This window comes from Ranitomeya variabilis, chromosome 4 (genome assembly GCF_051348905.1).
Source record: "Ranitomeya variabilis isolate aRanVar5 chromosome 4, aRanVar5.hap1, whole genome shotgun sequence".
Lineage (NCBI taxonomy): Eukaryota > Metazoa > Chordata > Amphibia > Anura > Dendrobatidae > Ranitomeya > Ranitomeya variabilis.
Genome location: NC_135235.1, coordinates 555,348,269 through 555,370,847, shown reverse-complemented (window position 1 = coordinate 555,370,847; position 22,579 = coordinate 555,348,269). Strand labels below are relative to the sequence as shown.

Here is a 22,579-nt window from a genome sequence, read left to right as displayed (position 1 = left end):
TTTGGATTAGGGTTGGAATTAGGGTTACGTTTGGGATTAGGGTTAAGGTTAGGGTTGGGATTAGGGGTGTATTGGGATTAGGGTTAGGTTTCAGGTTAGGGTTGAGATTAGGATTAGGGATGTGTTGGATTTAGGGTTCTGATTAGGGTTATGGTTGTTTTGGGGTTAGGGTTGTGATTATCGTTAGGGTTGTGATTAGGATTATGGATCGGGTTGGGATTAGGGTTAGGGGTGTGTTGGGGTTAGGGTTGGAGTTAAAATGGGGGGTTTCCACTGTTTAGGTACATCAGGGGGTCTCTAAACGCCACAGCCAATTTTACGCTCAAAAAGTCAAATGGTGCTCCCTCCCTTCTGAGCTCTGCCGTGCGCCCAAACAGTGGTTTACCCCCACATATGGGGCATCAGCGTACTCGGGATCAATTGTACAACAACTTTTGGGGTCCAATTTCTCCTGTTACCCTTGTGAAAATAAAAACTTGGGGGCTAAAAAATCTTTTTTGTGGAAAAAAAAATATTTTTTATTTTCACGACTGCATTATAAACTTCTGTGAAGCACTTGGGCATTCAAAGTTCTCACCACACATCTAGATAAGTTCCTTGGGGGGTCTAGTTTCCAAAATGGGGTCACTTGTAGGGGTTTCTACTGTTTAGGTACATCAGGGGCTCTGCAAACGCAACATAACGCCCGCAGACCATTCTATCAAAGTCTGCATTCCAAAACATTGCTCCTTCCCTTCTGAGCTCTGCAATGCGCCCAAACAGTGGTCCCCCCCACGCATGGGGTATCAGTGTACTCAGGACAAATTGGACAACAACTTTTGGGGTCCAGTTTCTCTTGTTACCCTTGTGAAAATAGAAACTTGGGGGCTAAAAAATCTTTTTTGTGGAAAAATTTTGTATTTTTTATTTTCACGACTCTGCATTATAAACTTCTGTGAAGCACTTTGGCATTTAAAGTCCTCACAACACATCTAGATAAGATCCTTGGGGGTCTAGTTTCCAAAATGGGGTCACTTGTGGGGGTTTATACTGTTTAGGTACATCAGGGGCTCTGCAAACGCAACATAACGCCCGCAGACCATTCTATCAAAGTCTGCATTCCAAAACCGCGCTCCTTCCCTTCCGAGCTCTGCCATGCGCCCAAACAGTGGTTTACCCCCACATATGGGGTATCAGCCTACTCAGCATAAATTGCACAATAAATTTTGGGGTCCAATTTCTCCCGTTACCCTTGTGAAAGTAAAAATTTGGGGGTGAAAAGATCATTTTTGTGGAAAAAATATGATTTTTTTTTTCATGGCTCTACATTATAAACCTCTGTGAAGCAGTTGTGTGGTGAGCACTATGAACCCCCATCTAGATAAGCTCTTTGTGGCGTCTAGTTTCCAAAATGGGGTCACTTGTGGGGGGTTTCTACTGTTTAGGTACATCAGGAGCTCTGTAAATGCAACATGACGCCCGCAGACCATGCCATCAAAGTCTGCATTCCAAGCGGCGCTCCTTCCCTTCCGAGCCCCGATGGGTGCCCAAACAGTGCCCCCCCCCCACATATGGGGTATCAGCGTACTCAGGACAAACTGGTCAACATATTTTGGGGTCCGATGTCTCCTGTTACCCTTGAGAAAATAAAAAATTGCAGGCTAAAAAATAATTTTTGAGGGAAAAAAAAGGAATTTTTATTTTCACGGCTCTACGTTATAAATTTCTGTGAAGCACTTCGGGGTTTAAAGTGCTCACCACACATCTAGATAAGTTCCTTAAGGGGTCTAGTTTCCATAATGGGGTCGCTTTTGGGGGGTTTCTACTGTTTAGGCACATCAGAGGCTCTCCAAACGCGACATGGTGTCCGATCTCAATTCCAGTCAATTCTACATTGAAAAAGTAAAACGGCACTCCTTCTCTTCCAAGCTCTGCGGTGCGCCCAAACAGTGGTTTACCCCCACATATGGGGTATCGACGTACTCAGGAGAAATTTCACAACAACTTTTGTGGTCTAATTTCTCCTGTTACCCTTGTGAAAATAAAAATTTGGGGGCAAAAAGATCATTTTTGTAGAAAAAATGCGATTTTTTTATTTTCACGGCTCTACGTTATAAACTTCCGTGAAGCACCTGGGGGATTAAAGTGCTCACCACACATCTAGATAAGCTCCTAAAGGGGTCTAGTTTCCAAAATGGTGTCACTTGTGGGGGGTTTCCACTGTTAAGGCACATCAGGGGCTCTCCAAACGCGACATGGTGTCTGATCTCAATTCCAGTCAATTCTACATTGAAAAAGTAAAACGGCACTCCTTCTCTTCCAAGCTCTGCGGTGCGCCCAAACAGTGGTTTACCCCCACATGTGGGGTATTGGCGTATTCAGGAGAAATTGCTCAACAAAATTTATTGTTAAATTTCTGTTTTTACACTTGTGAAAATAAAAAAAATGGTTCTGAAGTAAAATGTTTGCAAAAAAAAGTTAAATGTTCATTTTTTCCTTCCACATTGTTTCAGTTCCTGTGAAGCAAGTAAAGGGTTAATAAACTTCTTGAATGTGGTTTTGAGCACCTTGAGGGGTGCAGTTTTTAGAATGGTGTCACACTTGGTTATTTTCTATCATATAGACCCCTCAAAATGACTTCAAATGTGATGTGGTCCCTAAAAAAAAAATGGTGTTGTAAAAATGAGAAATTGCTGGTCAACTTTTAACCCTTATAACTCCCTAACAAAAAAAATTTTGTTTCCAAAATTGTGCTGATGTAAAGTAGACATGTGGGAAATGTTATTTTGTTAACTATTTTTTGTGACATATCACTCTGATTTAAGGTCATAAAAATACAAAGTTTGAAAATTGCAAAATTTTAAAAATTTTCGCCATATTTCCGTTTTTTTCATAAATAATCGCAAGTAATATCGAAGAAATGTTACCACTAACATGAAGTACAATATGTCACGAAAAAACATTCTCAGAATCAGCAGGATCTGTTAAAGCGTTCCAGAGTTATAACCTCATAAAGTGACAGTGGTCAGAATTGTAAAAAATTGGCTCGGTCATTAAGTACCAAATTGGCTCTGTCACTAAGGGGTTAAGGCTATGTACACACTGATTTTGCTGCATTTTTTTTCTGCAGACAAAACCTGCTCTTTTGCCACTAAAAACGCTGTGTTCAAAATGCCTCGTTTTCACACTGGTTTTGCCACGTTTTATTTTTTATCTTTTGCATCATTTTTTGGGTGCGATTACATGTGTGCTTTTTCTACAGTACATGTTTAATAAAGCTAGTTTTATGCTTTCTCATTGTTTTTTGATGGGGAAGAAAAAAAGCCCAAAAAAGCTGAAAGTATTGGCATTCTGCAGATTTAAAAAAAAATGCTACAGTTCTCAAATTCAGTTTGGAAAAAAGTAAGCAGGTGCGTGAGATTTTTAAAATCTCATAGCTTTTGCTGGTACTGTAAAATGCAGCTTTCAATTTGTATTAAAAAAAGCACAGCTAAATATCGGGGCAAAAATGCTGCGTGTGAACATAGTCTAAGGCTTCTTTCACACTTCAGTTGTTTGGCGTCAGTTTGAATCAGCCGTTTTCATCAAATAGCGGATCTGCCATTTTTTGGGGGGGCGGATCCGCTATTTTCCCATAGACTTGCATTAGTGACGGATTGTGACGGATGGTCGTCCGTTCCGTCCGCCATGTGACGGATCCGTCGAAATTGAGCGGACGTCATCTACACATAGACAGACATTATAACGTTTTTTGTCTGCGCTGAAATGGCGGTTCGCGACGGATCCGTCGCGTCCGCCATTCAATAGAATGGCCGCCTATGGGCGACGGATCCGTCGCGACCGTCATTTCGGCGGATCCGTTGCCCCAATCCGCTTTTTCAATTGCGCATGCTCCAAAAAGTAAATACTTTTCCCAGACAACCCCCAAGTAACGGATCCGTCAAAAAACCGGATCCGTTAGAACCGTTTTCTCAACAATTGTGACGGATCCGTCACTATGTCGGAGCAGACTGACGCCAAACAACTGAAGTGTGAAAGAAGCCTAAGGCTACTTTCACACTAGCGTTAACTGCATTCCGTCACAATGCGTCGTTTTGCCGAAAAAACGCATCCTGCAAAAGTGTTTGCAGGATGCGTTTTTTCGCCATTGATTAACATTAAGCGACGCATTGTGACGGATTGCCACACGTAGCACCCGTCGTGCGACGGATGCGTCGTGCAGTGGCGGACCGTCGGGAGCAAAAAACGCTACATGTAACGTTTTTTGCTCACGACGGTCCGCTTTTTCCGACCGCGCATGCGCGGCCGGAACTCCGCCCCCACCTCCCCGCGCTTCCCCGCACCTCACAATGGGGCAGCGGATGCGCTGGAAAAATGCATCCACTGCCCCCGTTGTGCGGCGGAGACAACGCTAGCGTCGGGAACGTCGGCCCGACGCTAGTGTGAAAGAAGCCTAAGTGGTATATTTTAAATAGATTGTAATAAATAGTGGTTTAAATATTAAATAGGTTGCAAATGAGGCTACATCATCTCACAACTGTGATATATAAGTGGTATCACAACTTCAAGTATTGTATGACAGAACTCCTCATTGTGATCAAACGCTCTAAAGCAACCTCTGCAATTCATTTTTTGCTCTGCATAAATATAATAAATCTTCATTTGGGCAGATACAATATCTATATTGTTGCTTTCAGCTTGCCTTTGTGTAGACACACTTTACATTTGGATGTAATTCCAGCTCATGTAGAATTCCCAGCTGCCTGATTATAAATGACACAAACTTTAGCTATTGGTGTATATGGAAACATTTTAAGGGGTGGATTAGAAAACATTCGTGGGACGAAGTTTAGATTGTTCTAAAACTTGAGCTACATATGCACAAATGAATGTATGTGTCACAGTTGCACACGTCCGTTTTTGGTTAGTGTGTCAGTTAATCAGTAATTTTCTTGCATGCTGAAAAATAAATACATTTGCAAATCTTCTACCAATTACGGTGTCAAATATGGGCGGGACATGGATTGTACATGGATGGATGATTCAGGCTTGGACTGTCCCACGGAAGAAGAGGAGAATCCTCTGGTGGACCCCTTTGAAAGAGTGGGCCACCACCCTCTTATATGAGCAGTACTCTTGAATCACTATGTACAGACAAAGGCAGCAACTTATTAATTTATCAATCGACACAGTTCATTGTTATATAAACTTGTGATTGAGGATAATGTCACATTTACATGTAGTTGAAAAGTGGGGCCCTGGAGTTGATGTTATGCATGCAGGTAGCGCACGTGGTTCGTGAACCCACTGTGCCATGGACCGGACCTACCCTGGAGGGGCATGACTAGCAGCTACCTAGGTGTTCACTGGAACCTCTAGAGGTGAGGTCAGGCTTGTGCAGCAGGTAGCTGCCAGGTGCCACTTCAGGGGTATTTCCCCCTCAGTGTATCCACCTATACATTCCTATATACGGGGTACTTCCCTCCTCAGTGTATCCCCCATACATCCTTGTATTTCCCCCTTCAGTGTATCCTCCTATACATCCCTGTATATGGGATACTTTCCACCTTGTGTATCCCAAATGTATCCCTGTATATGGGGTATTTCCCCCTTCAGTGTATCCTCCTATATATCACTGTATATGGGGTACTTCCCACCTCAGTGTATCCTCCTATACATCCCTGTATATGGGGTACATCCCACCTCAGTTTATCCTCCAATATATCACTGTATATGGGGTACTTCTCACCTCAGTGTATCCTCCTATACATCCCTGTATATGGGGTACTTCTCACCTCAGTGTATCCTCCTATACATCCCTGTATATGGGGTACATCCCACCTCAGTTTATCCTCCAATATATCACTGTATATGGGGTACTTCGCACCTCAGTGTATCCTCCTATACATCCCTGTATATGGGGTACTTCTCACCTCAGTGTATCCTCCTATATATCACTGTATATGGGGTACTTCTCACCTCAGTGTCTCCTCCTATATATCACTGTATATGGGGCACTTCTCACCTCAGTGTATCCTCCTATACATCCCTGTATATGGGGTACTTCTCACCTCAGTGTATCCTCCTATACATCCCTGTATATGGGGTACATCCCACCTCAGTTTATCCTCCAATATATCACTGTATATGGGGTACTTCGCACCTCAGTGTATCCTCCTATACATCCCTGTATATGGGGTACTTCTCACCTCAGTGTATCCTCCTATATATCACTGTATATGGGGCACTTCTCACCTCAGTGTATCCTCCTATACATCCCTGTATATGGGGTACTTCCCTCCTCAGTGTATCCTCCATACATCCCTGTATATTGGGTACTTTTCACATCAGTGTTTCCTCCTATATATCTCTGTATATGGGGTACTTCCCTCCTCAGTGTATCCCCCATACATCCTTGTATATGGGGTACTTCCCTCCTCAGTGTATCCCCCATACATCTTTGTATTTCCCCCTTCAGTGTATCCTCCTATACATCCCTATATATGGGATACTTTCCACCTTGTGTATCCCATATGCATCCCTGTATATGGGGTATTTCCCCCTTCAGTGTATCCTCCTATATATCACTGTATATGGGGTACTTCCCTCCTCAGTGTATCCTCCTATACATCCCTGTATATGGGGTACTTCTCACCTCAGTGTATCCTCCTATATATCACTGTATATGGGGCACTTCTCACCTCAGTGTATCCTCCTATACATCCCTGTATATTGGGTACTTCTCACCTCAGTGTATCCTCCTATACATCCCTGTATATGGGGTACTTCTCACCTCAGTGTATCCTCCTGTATATCACTGTATATGGGGTACTTTTCACATCAGTGTATCCCCCATACATCCTTGTATATGGGGTACTTCCCTCCTCAGTGTATACCCCATACATCCTTGTATATGAGGTACTTCTCACCTCAGTGTATCCTCCTATACATCCCTATATGCCGGATATTTTCCACACATTACGGCTCTCATCATTTGAACATTACAGATAACATTCTCCTTTCTCTGCATGTAAATCACATTATTTGTAATTTCTACCTCACAAGGCTGATGTGTAAATCACATTTCTGTACAAACATCACAAAGTTTGGGATATAAATCACCTCGGAAGACACAGTTTACAGCCCTGTGGTAGTAAATCAGCCTTATGCATGTATAATTCACATTTTATCTGCAGAACAGTACATGCCATCGGCTTCAGCACAAACAATCCTGTCAGACAGTAAACACACGCTATGCTTATGGGACTGCTCGTTCTTAATACGTGTATTATAGAAGTCTGACGTAATAGATTATTTACTGTAATTCGCTTTTAATTAAACAGTCCTGGCACATAGGCTAATTATGCAAGCAATGCGTCTTTAACAATTGACATAGGCAATTAAATAAGCATGTCATAACATTGGAAAAATGGTGCCTAAATATCTGAGTAATGCATCATGGAACATGTAGTTCCAGATCCTGGAAGGCTGTGAAGTACCTAGAAGCGAACTAAAATCCCATAATGCACTGCGGTCACATGACACACAACGACCAGTGAGATTCAGAGCCATCATTTTGAATACCCTGGAGGTTCAGGTGAAATATGTGGAAGTCTCCAGAAGCTTGTTACAGCCAGAGAATGAACGTCCTGGTCAGCTCAGCGTCCATTACTGAGTTATGTGTCTGTGAAATGGGGTAGTGTACTTGCAGTGATTGGTGACAGTCTAGTTTTTGACAAACCTAAACTCCCCTGGAGCCTAGATATTCTGTGCTGGCATTCTGGGTCTTGTAGTTTTGCTATTTAACCCCTTAGCTACGCATTAAAACGGCTGCCGGTAGGGGTACTTATTCCCGGCAATCGGGAATAGAGCTGTAGCACCCCCCCCCCCCAATCTGCAGGGTCTCGGTTAACGGGATAGCTGAGACCCTGGAGAACATGATCAGGGCCGGATTTTCTGGTGTCTGATCACGTGATTGCAATTTGCCGCTATTCAGTTAATAACGGTGATAACAAAAAAAAAAGTGTGCTGGCTGTTTTAATGATTTTTTGCTCTTGAAAGTACTTGTTCTCACCCACAAAGCTCTCCACAGTGCGGCACCCCCTTACATCTCCTCCCTCATTTCTGTCCATCGACCTAGCCGACCGCTGCGCTCTGCAAACGACTTTCGACTAACCTCTGCACTAATCCGTACCTCCCACTCCCAACTCCAAGACTTCTCCCGCGCTGCGCCAATCCTCTGGAATGCTCTACCCTAAGAAATTAGGACCTTCCACAATTTGCATAGTTTTAGGTGCTCCCTCAAAACATATTTCTTCAGAGCGGCCTATTACATTCCCTAATAAAAGTAATTTTATGTGTAAGGGCACGTGTGTAGCCAAATTCACTATCTCCATCTATCCCCCACCCCCTGAAGATGGCTGGACCATCATTGTACATACATCATTGTAAATAAGCTCCTGTACTTTGTATCCCCCCCAGCTCATTGTAGATTGTAAGCTCTCACGAGCAGGGTCGTCTTATTTTGCTTTAATTATTGTATTGTTAACGTTGCTACTTATGACTTGCGTTTGAAACTGTTAAACTGTAAAGCGCTGCGGAATATGTTGGCGCTATATAAATAAAGATTATTATTATTCTCTTCTGACACGATATACATGTCAGAGGAGAGAGAGAGAATGATGTCCACCGAGACACCCGGGTACCTCCACTATACCCCGGTTCTTCCCGATCAGACCCCTACCTGGCGTTATCTTCCTGGGAAAAAAAAATGGCAGGCGCATGCACAGTGCGCCCGCCGAGATCTGCCGGCCGGTAAATTTTTCCTATTGGCTCATTTTAATCACTGTTGATCACTGAGATTTCTCCTTTTTCCAACAAAATTTACAAAACCATTTTTTTAGGGACCACATCACATTTGAAGTGACTTTGAGGGGCCTATATGACAGAAATTCGAACAAGTGATACCATTGTAAAAACTGCACCCCCTCAAGGTGCTCAAAACCACGTTCAAGAAGTTTATTAACCCTTCAGGTGTTTCACAGAAATGTGAAAGGAAAAAATAAACATTTAACTTTTTTTCACAAAAATTTTCCTTTAGACCTAATTTTTTTTACTTTCACAAGGGTTACAGGTGAAAATGGACCTGTGCATGCCGATACCCCAAATGTGGAGGAAAACTACTGTTTGGGCACACGGCAGGGCTTAGAAGGGAAGGAGCGCCATTTGACTTTTTGAATGCAAAACATGCTTTAATAATTAGCGGACACCCTGTCGTGTTTGGAGTGACCCTCATGTACCTAAACAGTGGAAACCACCCACAAGTGACACCATTTTGAAAACTGACCCCTCAGGAAACTTATCTAGATGTGTGGTGAGCACCTTGAACCCCCAGGTGTTTCTTAGAAGTTTATCATAGAATGTTAGAGTTGTAAGGAACCTCAAGACAGACTTCCATTGAAGGAGAACTCACCACCTCTCGTGGCAGCCTGTTCCATTCATTGATCACTCTCACTGTCAAAAAGTTTTTTCTAATATCTAATTTGTATCTTCTCCCTTTCAGTTTCATTCCATTGCTTCTCATTATTTCTCGTAATTCCATGTGCAAATGAGAATAATGATGATCCCTCTACACTGTGACATCTCTTCAGATATTTTTTAAACAGCTATTAAGTCTCCTCTTAGCCTTCTTTTTTGCAAAAAACCCATTCTTCGTAGGACATACTTTGCAGTCCGCTTACCATACTGGTAGCTCTTTTCTGAACTTGCTCCAGTTTTTCAATGAAAAAAAAATTCCAACAAAACTGTTTTTTCGCCCCAAATTTTGCATTTTCTCAAGGGTAACGGGAGAAAATGGACCCCTCAGTTTTTTTTTTGCAATGTATCCGGAGTACACCGATACCCTGTATATGGTCGAAGACTACTTTTGAGGCGCAATACAAAGCTCAGAAGGGAAGCAGCGCCATATTGAAGTTTAGATTTAGCTGGACTGCTTTGATGGTGCCATGTCACATTGGTAGAGCCCCTGAGGTGCTAGTCCAGCAGAACCCCCCATAAGTGAACCCATTTTACAAACTACACCTCTCAATGAATCTAGAGGTGATCACATTGACATCACAGGTGTGTCACAGAATCACACAGCAAGATTCGGGAGGGACGAAGGGCAGATTTTCCTAGAATAGTTTGTGGACTCCATGTACAGAACCCATGTAAGTGTTAAAAAATCAGAATTCCCCCTCAAGTGACCCCATTTTATAAATTATACCCTTCTGGGAATTTATCTTCAGGTGTATTTATGATTTTGACTACATAAGTGCTTTCCAGAAACAAGCAGTAATGTATTTTGCTGAGTGTAAACTGCCATTGTAATGACCAGTAGACTATAGTGCTCAATACATTGTAGTTACCAGTTCATGCTCCTGGAGACACGCACCCATAAATTAGGTGGACTCTCATCACTACAGAAATGCCAAACATGTGGATGCTAAATGTGGTTTAGACACACTGGGCCTCAGAACGGAGGGGGCATTTGGATTAGTGAGCACATAATTTGCTGAATTTCTTTTGGGGGGACAAGGAGCCATTTTTGCTTTTCCAGAGCCTTTGTACTAAAAATGGGGACTTGCTTTTTTTGTGGATTGAGTTGAAGCTTTTATTGAGAGCATTTTACATAACATTTCGGATCACATTTATCCTGCACTCAACGCTGAGCACTTCACTATAGTGAGGCCGGAGAGTTGCTCTGGACTCCGTCTGGCCTCTCTTCAGCAGTGTCCTACTTTCAGAAGTGCACAAAACTGTGGTCGACACGGACACCGCCTAATCACAGGCCCTATGGCCTTTTTTTGTTCTTTAGTTTGTGATTTTTAACTTTTTACATTACATTTTTTTTACTTTTTTACATTGTCCCAGGATGAGACATCAACTTTACACTGACACATCGCTGATCTAATACTTTGCAATTCTTCTACATTGCAGAGCAACGTCTGACATGCAGAGAGGAGGAGTGTCAGCTTGTGCGTTCAGCATGAGTTTACAGGCCACCGTCCCTGGGTGACTCCGTTGCCATCTCTCGGCCTTGGGTCACCATGGTGTCTCATCAGCATAATGTGATCGCATCGCATTGTGCCAATGAAAGCACAGAAGGAGCTCCCTCCCCCTGTGATTCACCACGATATCGCTGTCACTATTGACAGCAGCATCACAGAGGTTAAACGCTCGTGACTGGTGCTAAGACCGATCGTGGGTGTGACTGCAGGATGTTAGCTCTCACATAGAGCTGATACCCCACTCGATCGCTGTGGTGCTCAGAAAGAGCCCATGCAATTACGATGCCATATATATACTGTGGTTTGCGGGAACACAGCTCCCGCGGCGCCATATATATACGGCACATGTTGAACGGATTAATTAAAAATATAAAAAAATATAAATAATACTGATAATTAATACTGATAATTAATACTACGCCAAACCCCTTCCCCAAAAAAATGTAAATGCTTAAATGGAGCCTATGCTAAAACTTGTGAGACAAAAAGCGCAAATAGGGTCTTATCTGGTAAGAAAGTGGTATAAGGGTTGTGAAAGCCACAACTCCTATAGCAGCATGAATGCGATTCAATGTGTTTCAAGGTTATCAAACCTCTTCATCAGGACCAAACCTTAATGATTGGGTTAGTGATAACAATGATAAAGGGAGTCTGACATCATATTCATGATGCCGAACCACAAGACAGCATGAATCATAGTCTGGCTCAGTCTTTTAAGGCAGGAATGATTTACTCTGAAACGTTATGGCCATGAGACACAGGTGACTAGTCTAAGAGGCCAGATCCCGGTGGATGTTCCCTGCCCCGCTACCCATAACTGACATGGCTCTTCCTGTACACACATAGGGAGAAACTTGTCACTCAAAAGGAGCAGTGCGTGGAGAAGTTGACGGTGGCCGACCTTTTGGACTTGCTTTCCCAGTGTCGTGGTCCTCCACTGTCTTATAAATGTACGCTCTATCTGAGACTCGTACTTGGATGAAATGACCAAGCTGGACTCACAGTATGACCACATAGATCTTTTTTGAGGCAATCAAAAGCTCTGAAAAGCTATGAGAGTTTTCTAGTAGAAACCAATTCAGGAAATGCCTCTTTATTGAGGAGTTTTTGATGGAGTGTTTCATTTCTTGAAGAGTTTTTGCTGAGTTTTCTAAGATTTTTTTCCTTTAGTGTTTTGCAGCTTTCTGATTGGACAGTGCCTCGTTTTGAGCAGATTTCATCAGGAGTCATTTAAAAGACTTGACATGCACTTTCTTTTTTCCCATTGGGCACTTTTCAAAACCTTAAGCGGAAAAAAATCCCACTCATATATAGAAACAGTCTTTCGATCTTTTTTTTCCAATTATTATAAAAAAATAATTCCTAAACAAAACTCTGTTTGCACATATACCACTTTATGCTGCTCATAGTTTGGGCAATGTGAATCACATGTCAGGTTCTCTTTAAATCGCCCCCTTTTTTTATGAAAACATAAATAGCGAAATCTAAAAAAAATGAAAAAAGTTACATATTTACAGTAGTATAGCATCATTGTCTGAACTAATAAAGCAGAACTGTATTAATCCCATACAGTGAATATTGAAATTTGAAAAAAATAGAAATGTTTATTTGTTGCTCTGCACGAAAAAAAGGGAATTAAAAGAGATCAAAAATTTTTATGGACCTCAAAAATATTGTACCACAAAAACAAGCTTTGTTACAACTTTATTGACTGTAAAACTCATGAAAGTTAGGAATCTTGGCAGAAGGGGAGGCAAAAATGAAAGCAAAAAGAAACTAAAAATTGGCCACATCTCCCAAGGGGGAAAATGTATCATAACATCACTAGAGTTCAAACTTCACACAGCCTTTAACCATGGAGACACATTGTTCTGCATAGGAGATCTACACTATTTTGTTCATTTTTTACTTTTTTTTTTTTTACATGAGCTGCAAAAATTAATGTAAAATCGTACAATTAAATCGTATCTTCAATTAAAATTTCTCTAGTGCTTGTATTGCGCCGTGCTTTTTAATGCAGCTTATATTACAAACCTACTGTACGTGTTCTGTTTCTCAAAGCGTACCGCTAATAAAGTTTACAAGCACTTTAACAGATGGCGTGGCTTGGTGTGTTTCGATGAACAGCTTTGTGACTGGAATGACTGAGAACAATCGTTATGACCAATTATTCCTATGTAAATCAAATAAACGATTTCACTTTTTATTTCTGTTTATCTCTAGGCTATAACAGCCATTTTTCTGATTTTCATTCTCTTACTGATTTTTTTTTCAGCGCCCCGGGATGATGCCTGGTGCTCGCATGCCTGTACAGGGTATGCCGGTTGGATCACCTATGCTCCCCACTTATGGACCAGGGTCCCCTATGCGACCTGGTATGAACCCTATGTTGATGGATTCATTTAGAAAAAGACTAATGACCCCACAAGGACATCCTTCTGTACCAAACCAAAGGAGGGGGTGAGTAGTTGTACGAAAAAATTTCATAGCATTTTATTAACTTATATAATTAGGATATGTTTCCACGTTCCGGATAGGCAGCGCTTTGGACACAGCAGATACCAGCTCCGTCCAAAGTGCTGCTGGCTTTTGAACGCGTGGTGATTCTGCACGTGTTCAATGAAGCAGAGAAGAGAGTAGCTGTAAAGAGTGTCTTAAGGCTCCTCAGACGTCCATGATAATCGGTCCGATCTCAGATGGCAGTGGACAGACTAGCCACGCATCTCTCGAGCGTGACAGCTTCATATATTTCTATGAGGTTGTCACGCTCGGGGTCAGGGGACATGCAGCCAGTCCACGCATTGCCATCTGAGATCAGACCGATGATTATGGACATGTGAAAGAGCTCTAACTCTGCAGGATCTGTCCTGTCCTATAGTACACATCCCCTTTTTAATAGGCACTGTGTAATGCTTAATTTCTTCTGTGATGGCGCTGCAGAAAAATGACACACTTAGGTCAGTTTAACATGTCTGACATTCACGGACTGAGTACGGATCGCGATATCCATACTCCACAGCTTCATTGGGGTATATGAGAGTATTGAGTTCTGCTCAGGAGACCCGCAGTCATATTGCACAGTTGTTTGATACCAACCTTAAGCTGCATTTACACTGAAGGATAATCGTGGATGAGCGTTCTTAAAAACTATCGTTTTACAATTGTCTTGCAGTGTCTTGCTGATCGCGCTATGAATGAGTAAAACTCTTATTCGTCGGGTGAAATGATCTTTTGCGTAGCACTAAGGATCATCTTTTGTGTAAACAGGACTCGCACTGTTGAGAACTATGGCAGCCAATGTGCACTGAATGATCTATTACAGCTCTACTACAGTTTGTTCAGTGAATGCCATTTACTTTGGTCTGCCTGTGTAAACAGGCTGTTAAATGACCGCCAATAGGTAAAGCTTTATTGATCTGTGATCATATGGTGCTGTCAGTTGGTCCGTGTAAACTTACTCCCCGGTTTCCCCACAGCCGCTCTCCAGATTTTACCAGCAAGGGAACATTTTGTCAAGGACTCTTCAAATAAATAGGGATTGTCCAAAGCGAACAACTCCTTTAAATACATTAGTGCTTTGTAAGATTATGCCGCATTTTACACAGCTTAATTACTAGTCGCTTATTGATTTTTCTAGAATGAAGAGAAGGAAAATGGCGGATAAGGTTTTACCTCAGAGGGTAAGTTTCTGATTTATCACCTACTTCAATTTCCTTTAGAATTTCCCTTTTTATTTTTGCAAATAAAATGTATTCACTGACTTCTTAAATGAGAAAATGACCTATTATTTAAATCAGGTTTTACACTTCAATGTATTTTTTTTCTTTTTTTATCACTATCTATAATTCATAATTATAATAATAAGAAAAAACACAGAAATCTTGTCAAGTTATATAAATTCAGAATACCCATTTGAAAATGAAAGTAAACATTGAGTTCATTGGGACGTGTGTTTGTTTTATGACCTTTATTTATGGGACAGTTTCCATTTTTACATCTCCTCTTACCTCTTCTTTCTTCTTGGCAGATCCGAGAGCTAGTCCCAGAGTCACAGGCATATATGGATCTCTTAGCTTTTGAGCGAAAATTAGATCAGACAATTGCCAGGAAGAGGATGGAGATCCAAGATGCCATCAAGAAACCTCTGACTGTAAGATGAGTGATGACGGGGAGGCTGGAGGAGAGATGTGTTTGAAACCTTGGGAACGTTGATTTCAATTTCTTTTCCAAGTCATATAAATGGTTTAGGTGCTGTACTTGACAACTATTTATTACAGAACCCATGACTGCTATGATTGTTTTTTTTTTCAGATACCATTTTTTTACGTATAATATTTTTTTTAGGTTTCTGTCAGGTTCTGTATCTTCTTTTTACTGGATAAATTACAGCACCATGCTACATTATTCTGACATGAAAAAGCTATGGAAATCTGAAGATGTAACATAACTGTGCACAAAATGTCCTGGTCTGCTCACAAAGGGGCTCTCTCCAGCATTGTGTAAAGGGGGGCTCTCTCCAGCATTGTGTAAAGGGGCGCTCTCTCCAGCATTGTGTAAAGGGGCGCTCTCTCCAGCATTGTGTAAAGGGGTGCTCTCTCCAGCATTGTGTAAAGGGGCGCATTGTCCAGTATTGTGTAAAAGGGGGGCTCTGTCCAGTATTGTGTAAAAGGGCGCACTGTCCAGCATTGTGTAAAGGGGCGCACTGTCCAGTATTGTGTAAAACGGGGGCTCTGTCCAGTATTGTGTGGAGGGGAGCTCTCTCCAGTATTGTATAAAGGGGGGCTCTGTCCAGTATTATGTAAAAGGGCGCTCTCTCTACAGTATTGTGTAAAGGGGGGCTCTTTCCAGTATTGTGTAAGGGGGGCTCTTTCCAGTATTGTGTAAAGGGGCGCTCTCTCCACTATTGTGTAAAGGGGGCTATGTCCAGTATTGTGTAATGGGGGGGCTCTCTCCATTATTGTGTAAAGGGGCGTACTGTCCAGTATTGTGTAAAGGGGGGCTCTCTCCAGTATTGTGTAAAGGGGGCTCTGTCCAGTATTGTGTAAAAGGGTGCTCTGTCCAGTATTGTGTAAAGGGGGGCTCTCTCCAGTATTGTGTAAAAGGGGCGTTCTGTCCAGTATTGTGTAAAGGGGGCTATGTCCAGTGTTGTGTAATGGGGGGCTCTCTCCATTATTGTGTAAAGGGACGCTCTCTCCAGTATTGTGTAAAGGGGGCTATGTCCAGTGTTGTGTAATGGGGGGGCTCTCTCCATTATTGTGTAAAGGGACGCTCTCTCCAGTATTGTGTAAAGGGGGCTATGTCCAGTGTTGTGTAATGGGGGGGCTCTCTCCATTATTGTGTAAAGGGACGCTCTCTCCAGTATTGTGTAAAGGGGGGCTCTGTCCAGTATTGTGTAAAGGGGTGCTATCTCCAGTGTTGTGTAAAGGAGGGCTCTGTCCAGTACTGTGCAAAGGGGGGCTCTGTCCAGTATTGTGTAAAGGGGCGTACTGTCCAGTATTGTGTAAAGGGGGGCTCTCTCCAGTATTGTATAAAGGGGCACGCTGTCCAGTATTGTGTAAAGGGGCACGCTGTCCAGTATTTCGTAAAGGGGCATGCTGTCAGGATCCTCTGATATTGCTGGCGTGACCAATTGGTCATGTAACCAAAAGTATATGATTTGCATACTTGCGGTCATATGCCGACTAGAGTTGTTCACCCTTCCTCAGTATAAGTGAATTGAGTGAGGCTGTACATGTCTAGTAGGAATGTGGCAGAAGTATGCAAATTGCATACTTGCAGTTACGTGACCTCCTGCTTTCGCCGGCATCAGAGAATGCTAATAGTGTGTGCCGTGCACACAGTAAAGATCCAGAATTGGAGTCATATAGAGTGATTGCAAACTTTTTTCAGAAGACTGGACAATCCTTTAAAGTGGACTAAATTATTCATTCAAATGAGCATTGCAAGCAAAATTGATATTCTTAGTATATGCCAAGTGCGTGGTCTGAAATAACAACATAACACAGATCCTCTTTTTGGTGCTATTTGAACCACTGTGTCATGATTTGCTCACTGAGGCCATGCACTAGATATAACACAATGTATCCACTTTGCCTGAAGTCTTAGGCTTCTTTCACACTAGCGTCGGGCTCGGCCCGTCGCTGTGCGTCGGGCCGACGCTAGCGTGGTCTCCGCCGCACAACGGGGGCAGCGGATGCATTTTTCCAGCGCATCCGCTGCCCCATTGTGATGTGCGGGGAAGTGCGGGGAGGTGGGGGCGGAGTTCCGGCGGAGTTCCGGCCGCGCATGCGCGGTCGGAAAAAGCGGACCGTCGTGAGCAAAAAACGTTACATGTAGCGTTTTTTGCTCCTGACGGTCCGCCACTGCACGACGCATCCGTCGCAGGACGGGTGCGACGTGTGGCATTCCGTCACAATGCGTCGCTTCATGTTAATCAATGGTGAAAAAACGCATCCTGCAAACACTTTTGCAGGATGCGTTTTTTCGGCAAAACGACGCATTGTGACGGAATGCAGTTAACGCTAGTGTGAAAGTAGCCTTACTTTAATTTTATGGGGCTGATGGTTAGGCATTTCTGTATATATATATTTGCACAGAACATGTGTGATATGTGTCTTTCTAATGATTTACTGTCCCTTGTGATATTGTTACGTTACTTTCATAAAGTCAATTATGTATTTAATATTTTGTCTTTGATTTAATTTATGAGTAAATTGGGGATAAAAGAGATTTCATAAGTTCATATATCACCTTATCCAATGCCCAGTTTTTTAACTCTCTTCTTACTTTACAGCAAAAGCGTAAGCTGAGGATATATATTTCCAATACTTTCACTCCAGGCAAACCTGACGGAGAGGAAGCAGAAAAAATCAGCTCCTGGGAGCTACGGGTTGAAGGCAAATTGTTGGAAGATGTAAGTATGAGTAATTTTGCTAATGAGGGCTTCATGTCATCATACACTTCTCTGCTCACACACCGGAGTACCATACCTCGCTGTTAGGCACTCACTGACATATACCTCTTTTGTCTATGAACTGTGATGGTTATGGCTCCCAGAATGGTTGATCCTTGCTGTGATAATGAGATTATTGAAATACTTTTGGAGATAAAATACTTTATGACATGGTTTTAGAAGTCCAGGTTCTGTTCTTTTGCAGAGCTTCCCCTTTATATGATATTTTTCTGGTTTTCTGCAGTAGTCCCTAAAGGAAGCTAAGGAAATTAATGAAAGGGTTAGGCCGGGGTCACACTTGCATGTGTGATGCGAGAAATTCGCGCAAGTGTCTTGTATCAATACCCGGCACTGCCGCCGGCACTCGGGACTGGAGTGTGCGGCTGCATAGAAATACATGCAGCCGCAAGCTCCGGTCCCGAGTGCCAACGGCAGTGCCGGGTATTGGTGCGAGAGATTTGCGCGAGTTTCTAGCATCACACCGGCCTTATTCTCATCTTCTATATTCAGGAGCACATCGCTCCTCTGCCTTGCAGCTTTCTGCATTCTGACAGATGGTGTGCACTTGAATATTAATACTTTGGACCAGCAGCAATGCTGAGTCGCTGGTCTGATCTGTGCGCTCTCTAGTGCTGAATGCAGAAGTAGCTTTTCCCTGCTGGAAGAGTGCACTGATTAGCTTCAAAGCGATCCAGCCAGCTTTGGAGAGGCACTTGCAACAACAAAAATGAGCTTGTAAGCGTGTTTCATGCCTAGGAAACCAGCCATCGCTGATAGACTGCTGAGGTGGCTGGTAACATAGAAAATGAGCTGTAAACAATACAATTAAACATCTTTCTATTATTCACTACAAGAGAGGATTTTTTTAAACAGATAAAGTTTATTAAGAAATAACAGGTTGAAGTGCACATCACATTACAGCATATGAAGGAGATAATCACGCACAGTGTATACATCCGTATACAAAGAAGACAATATTAAAAGTATATCCACATGTCATATGCAGCATACAGAAGTTCTGTACAATGAGTGCAGATATGAAGCAGATCTGAGTAGAAACAAATCCAACAATAACACAAGAGAAAAAAGAAATCAACTTCTTCTGCTGTGTGTCTGTCTGATTCCATCGATGGTAAAGGGAACCCAAGAAATATGCTTGAGGTGACACAGGGATAACACTAAGCAGTCAGAAGGGACTCAACCCGTCTACCCCAGCTTTCAGTATTCTTATCAAGGCAGGCCGACATATTTACATAGATTTTTTAAAAGCATAGTGAAGATTCCCTGACTATTTCAATTCAGCAATGGTGGGTAGTCTATGAGACATCCAGTGCCCAACCATACACTTCTGACCAATAAACAAAGACTCAATCAAATATCAAGGACTACTGTTCAGGGACAATAAACAAAAGGCAGGCCCCAGGTCCTCTGTGCCGAACATCCCCATGCTGTCATGTAGAAATCTAGCCACCTGGGCCAGTACCTTCCAATCACTGGCCAACTCCACAGGAGGTGAAAGCATGTTTCTGAGCCCATATGCCACTTGGGGGCCACATTTGGAAGCTAAGGGTGAACCTTTTACATTTTGGCTGTGGGATAATAGGTACGATGTAGGATGAAGAACTTGTGTGGTTCTCTCAGAATATCTCGGAGAGACCAACTTTGTGTTCTCCAAAGTGAGCTCCCATTGTTCATCAGATATGAGGCCTACATATGACTTTCAATCCTATCTCTCCTGCTCATGTGACGGCCTAGTACTTTCAGCCAGTAGCAGAGCAAGCAAGACAGCATTTTTAACAAGAGATAAATCACAAAGTTGTGTGTTTTTACGAATACTTTTTAATTTTACCCACTTATGATGAGAAAACCCCATAAAGACTGATTTATTCCTGAGTTTCAAGAGGTTGTCTACGACTGAACTGCCCCTTTTTCACAGCTAAATTCATAACGATAAAATTAAAAAACATACCTCCTTTTGGAGAAGCACCACTCTTCCAAAATTGCGGCTCTGTCTCCTAGTGGTCTTGTGATTGGCTGCAGAGTTCACATGACATAACACTGGTCCAAAATTAGAGGAGTAGAGTCAGTCCAAGAGGTAAGTATATGATTTTTTTAAAGTCTGTTTTTCATGTGCTTCCCCTTAGTGGTGGCCAATAATAACCCAAATAAGAACTTGAACTTGAATGGTGGGGTGAAGCATAGGAAAGGGTTTGAAGCACCATGGGCAAATAAGTCCTTTAGCTGCAAGTCATGATTGTAGTGACAGGTAATACAGCTCCTATATGGCATCTGATAATACACATAGCTGATGCCGGGTACAACTACAGAATAGTAATGTTATGCGACATTTAACAAGTATTGATAGATCAGAGTTAGTCCCTTACTTATAGAGTATTCCTACATTTACAGCCCAGCAAGCAGAAAAGGAAGTTCTCTTCATTCTTTAAAAGTCTTGTCATCGAGCTAGACAAGGACCTTTACGGACCAGATAACCACTTGGTGGAGGTAAGCGAAATAAAAGGACACTGGTCCAGATGGCAGTGTTCTCTGTATACCTATAGATATCGTTTGGGCACGATTTCTACACATTTCTGTGTGTCGCTCTAGGGTACAGCATTTATATACAGTACATTTAGCTCAATCACATGCATTAATAAAATATATGCTGGAAAAAATATAAAAAATAGTAACATAACTTATAGCAATGTGATCTGTCCGTGTGAGCTTGTAACTAGTACATTCTAAGCACTCAAACAGTGGAAGTATCATACAATTATGGCGGCCAATCGGTATGCCAGTTACTAACGGCTCCGTGATTTCCTTTATAGGGCTAATATCCTACATATTAAAATGTACCCACAATCCTATTACGTGGCTGGATGTTAACATGCTGTAATAACTATTTTTGTATTTGATCAAATGCATCCAAAGTTTAAAAGAAAAAAGTCAACCATCCTTATTGGAAAAGAAGGATGACTATACATTTCTCATGTACCGTCGCCCAAATTGGTGCCCTCAATTTGCCTCCCACAGCTTCTGCTCAGATCGGCCTTCATTCCTCCTGCATCCATTATGGCTGCTGGTGACAAGGTAAGTCCAGATCACATATTCCCCTTGTCTCTCCTGTGTGTTGGGATACGAATGGCAGTGGAGGCTTAGTTTATCCTTGCCACTGCACTACTCACGCCATCTTAGATGCAGGAGAATTAACTACGATCTCACCAGAAGAGGCTGCGGGAAGCAAATGGAGGCCACAAGGTAGTGTAATTATACTTTAGAAATGTATGGTCACCTTTTATTCCCAAGGGTCACTGTAACAAACTCTTAAGGTAGCTTCACACTAAGCGACGCTGCAGCGATACAGACAACGATGCCGATCGCTGCAGCGTCGCTGTGTGGTCGCTGGAGATCTGTCACACAGACAGCTCTCCAGCGACCAACGATGCCGAGGTCCCCGGGTAACCAGGGTAAACATCGGGTTGCTAAGCGCAGGGCCGCGCTTAGTAACCCGATGTTTACCCTGGTTACCAGTGTAAAATGTAAAAAAACAAACAGTACATACTTACATTCGCGTCCCCCGGCGTCCGCTTCCCTGCACTGACTGAGCGCCGGCCCTAACAGCAGAGCGGTGATGTCACCGCTGTGCTGTACTTTTACTTTACGGCCGGCACTCAGTCAGTGCGGGAAGCGGACGGCGAGGGACGTGTGACAGACATCAGAAGGTGAGTATGTACTGTTTGTTTTTTTAACTTTTACGATGGTAACCAGGGTAAACATCGGGTTACTAAGCGCGGCCCTGCGCTTAGTAACCCGATATTTACCCTGGTTACCATTGTAAAACATCGCTGGCATCGTTGCTTTTGCTGTCAAACACAACGATACACGGCGATCTGACGACCAAATAAAGTTCTGAACTTTAACCAACGACCAGCGATATCACAGCAGGATCCTGATCGCTGCTGCCTGTCAAACTCAACGATATCGCTATCCAGGACGCTGCAACGTCACGGATCACTAGCGATATCGTTTAGTGTGAAGGTACCTTAACTGTTTTTATTGTCGGCTCCTATATACATTTATGTGTCTCCATGGTAACAGGCTACAAGCCTGTAACCTGATCCTGCAGTCTTACTCCCTACCATCTGTCTTCAGCTTGCTCACCTATTATACGTAGTCAAATAAATATGCTTAAAGTGGTACTCCAACTTAAACAAAATATTATCTAGCAAGTGTATCTCTTGGAGTCATCATTGTAAGGCTAGTTTCCTTTCTTTTCTTTTGTCTGTGGGAGCGCTCAGCTAAGTCCCAGAGGTGGTGCCCACACCGATCTAATACACAGGTGTTAAAGAGGTTGTCCAGTACTTTAGCATTGATGGTCTATCCTTAGGATAGGTCATCAATGCCTTATCGATGGGGATGTGACATGCGGCACCCCCTCCAATCAGCTGTTCCCGATGGCGGCGGATGGAACTGCACAGCACTGTTGACAGAATAGTAGCCACAGCCGCGTACTGCACATCCGCCCCCTATTCATATCATTAGGAGTTCTACTATAACTCAGCAGCTACTGTGAACAGCTGATCGTGGGCTCTGGGTGTCA

The 22,579-nt window shown here is 42.7% G+C and overlaps 1 protein-coding gene across 1 annotated transcript in view; it reads left to right on the top strand.

Moving 5' to 3' along the window:
• SMARCD2 (SWI/SNF related BAF chromatin remodeling complex subunit D2) overlaps positions 1-22,579 on the top strand; it is a 48,839-nt gene that overhangs the window by 14,515 nt on the left and 11,745 nt on the right. The window contains exons 3-7 of the mRNA XM_077252710.1: positions 13,303-13,487; positions 14,665-14,707; positions 15,055-15,177; positions 17,821-17,940; positions 20,389-20,484. Coding sequence (XP_077108825.1) covers positions 13,303-13,487; positions 14,665-14,707; positions 15,055-15,177; positions 17,821-17,940; positions 20,389-20,484 — 567 coding nt within the window. The remainder of the gene's footprint in view (positions 1-13,302; positions 13,488-14,664; positions 14,708-15,054; positions 15,178-17,820; positions 17,941-20,388; positions 20,485-22,579) is intronic.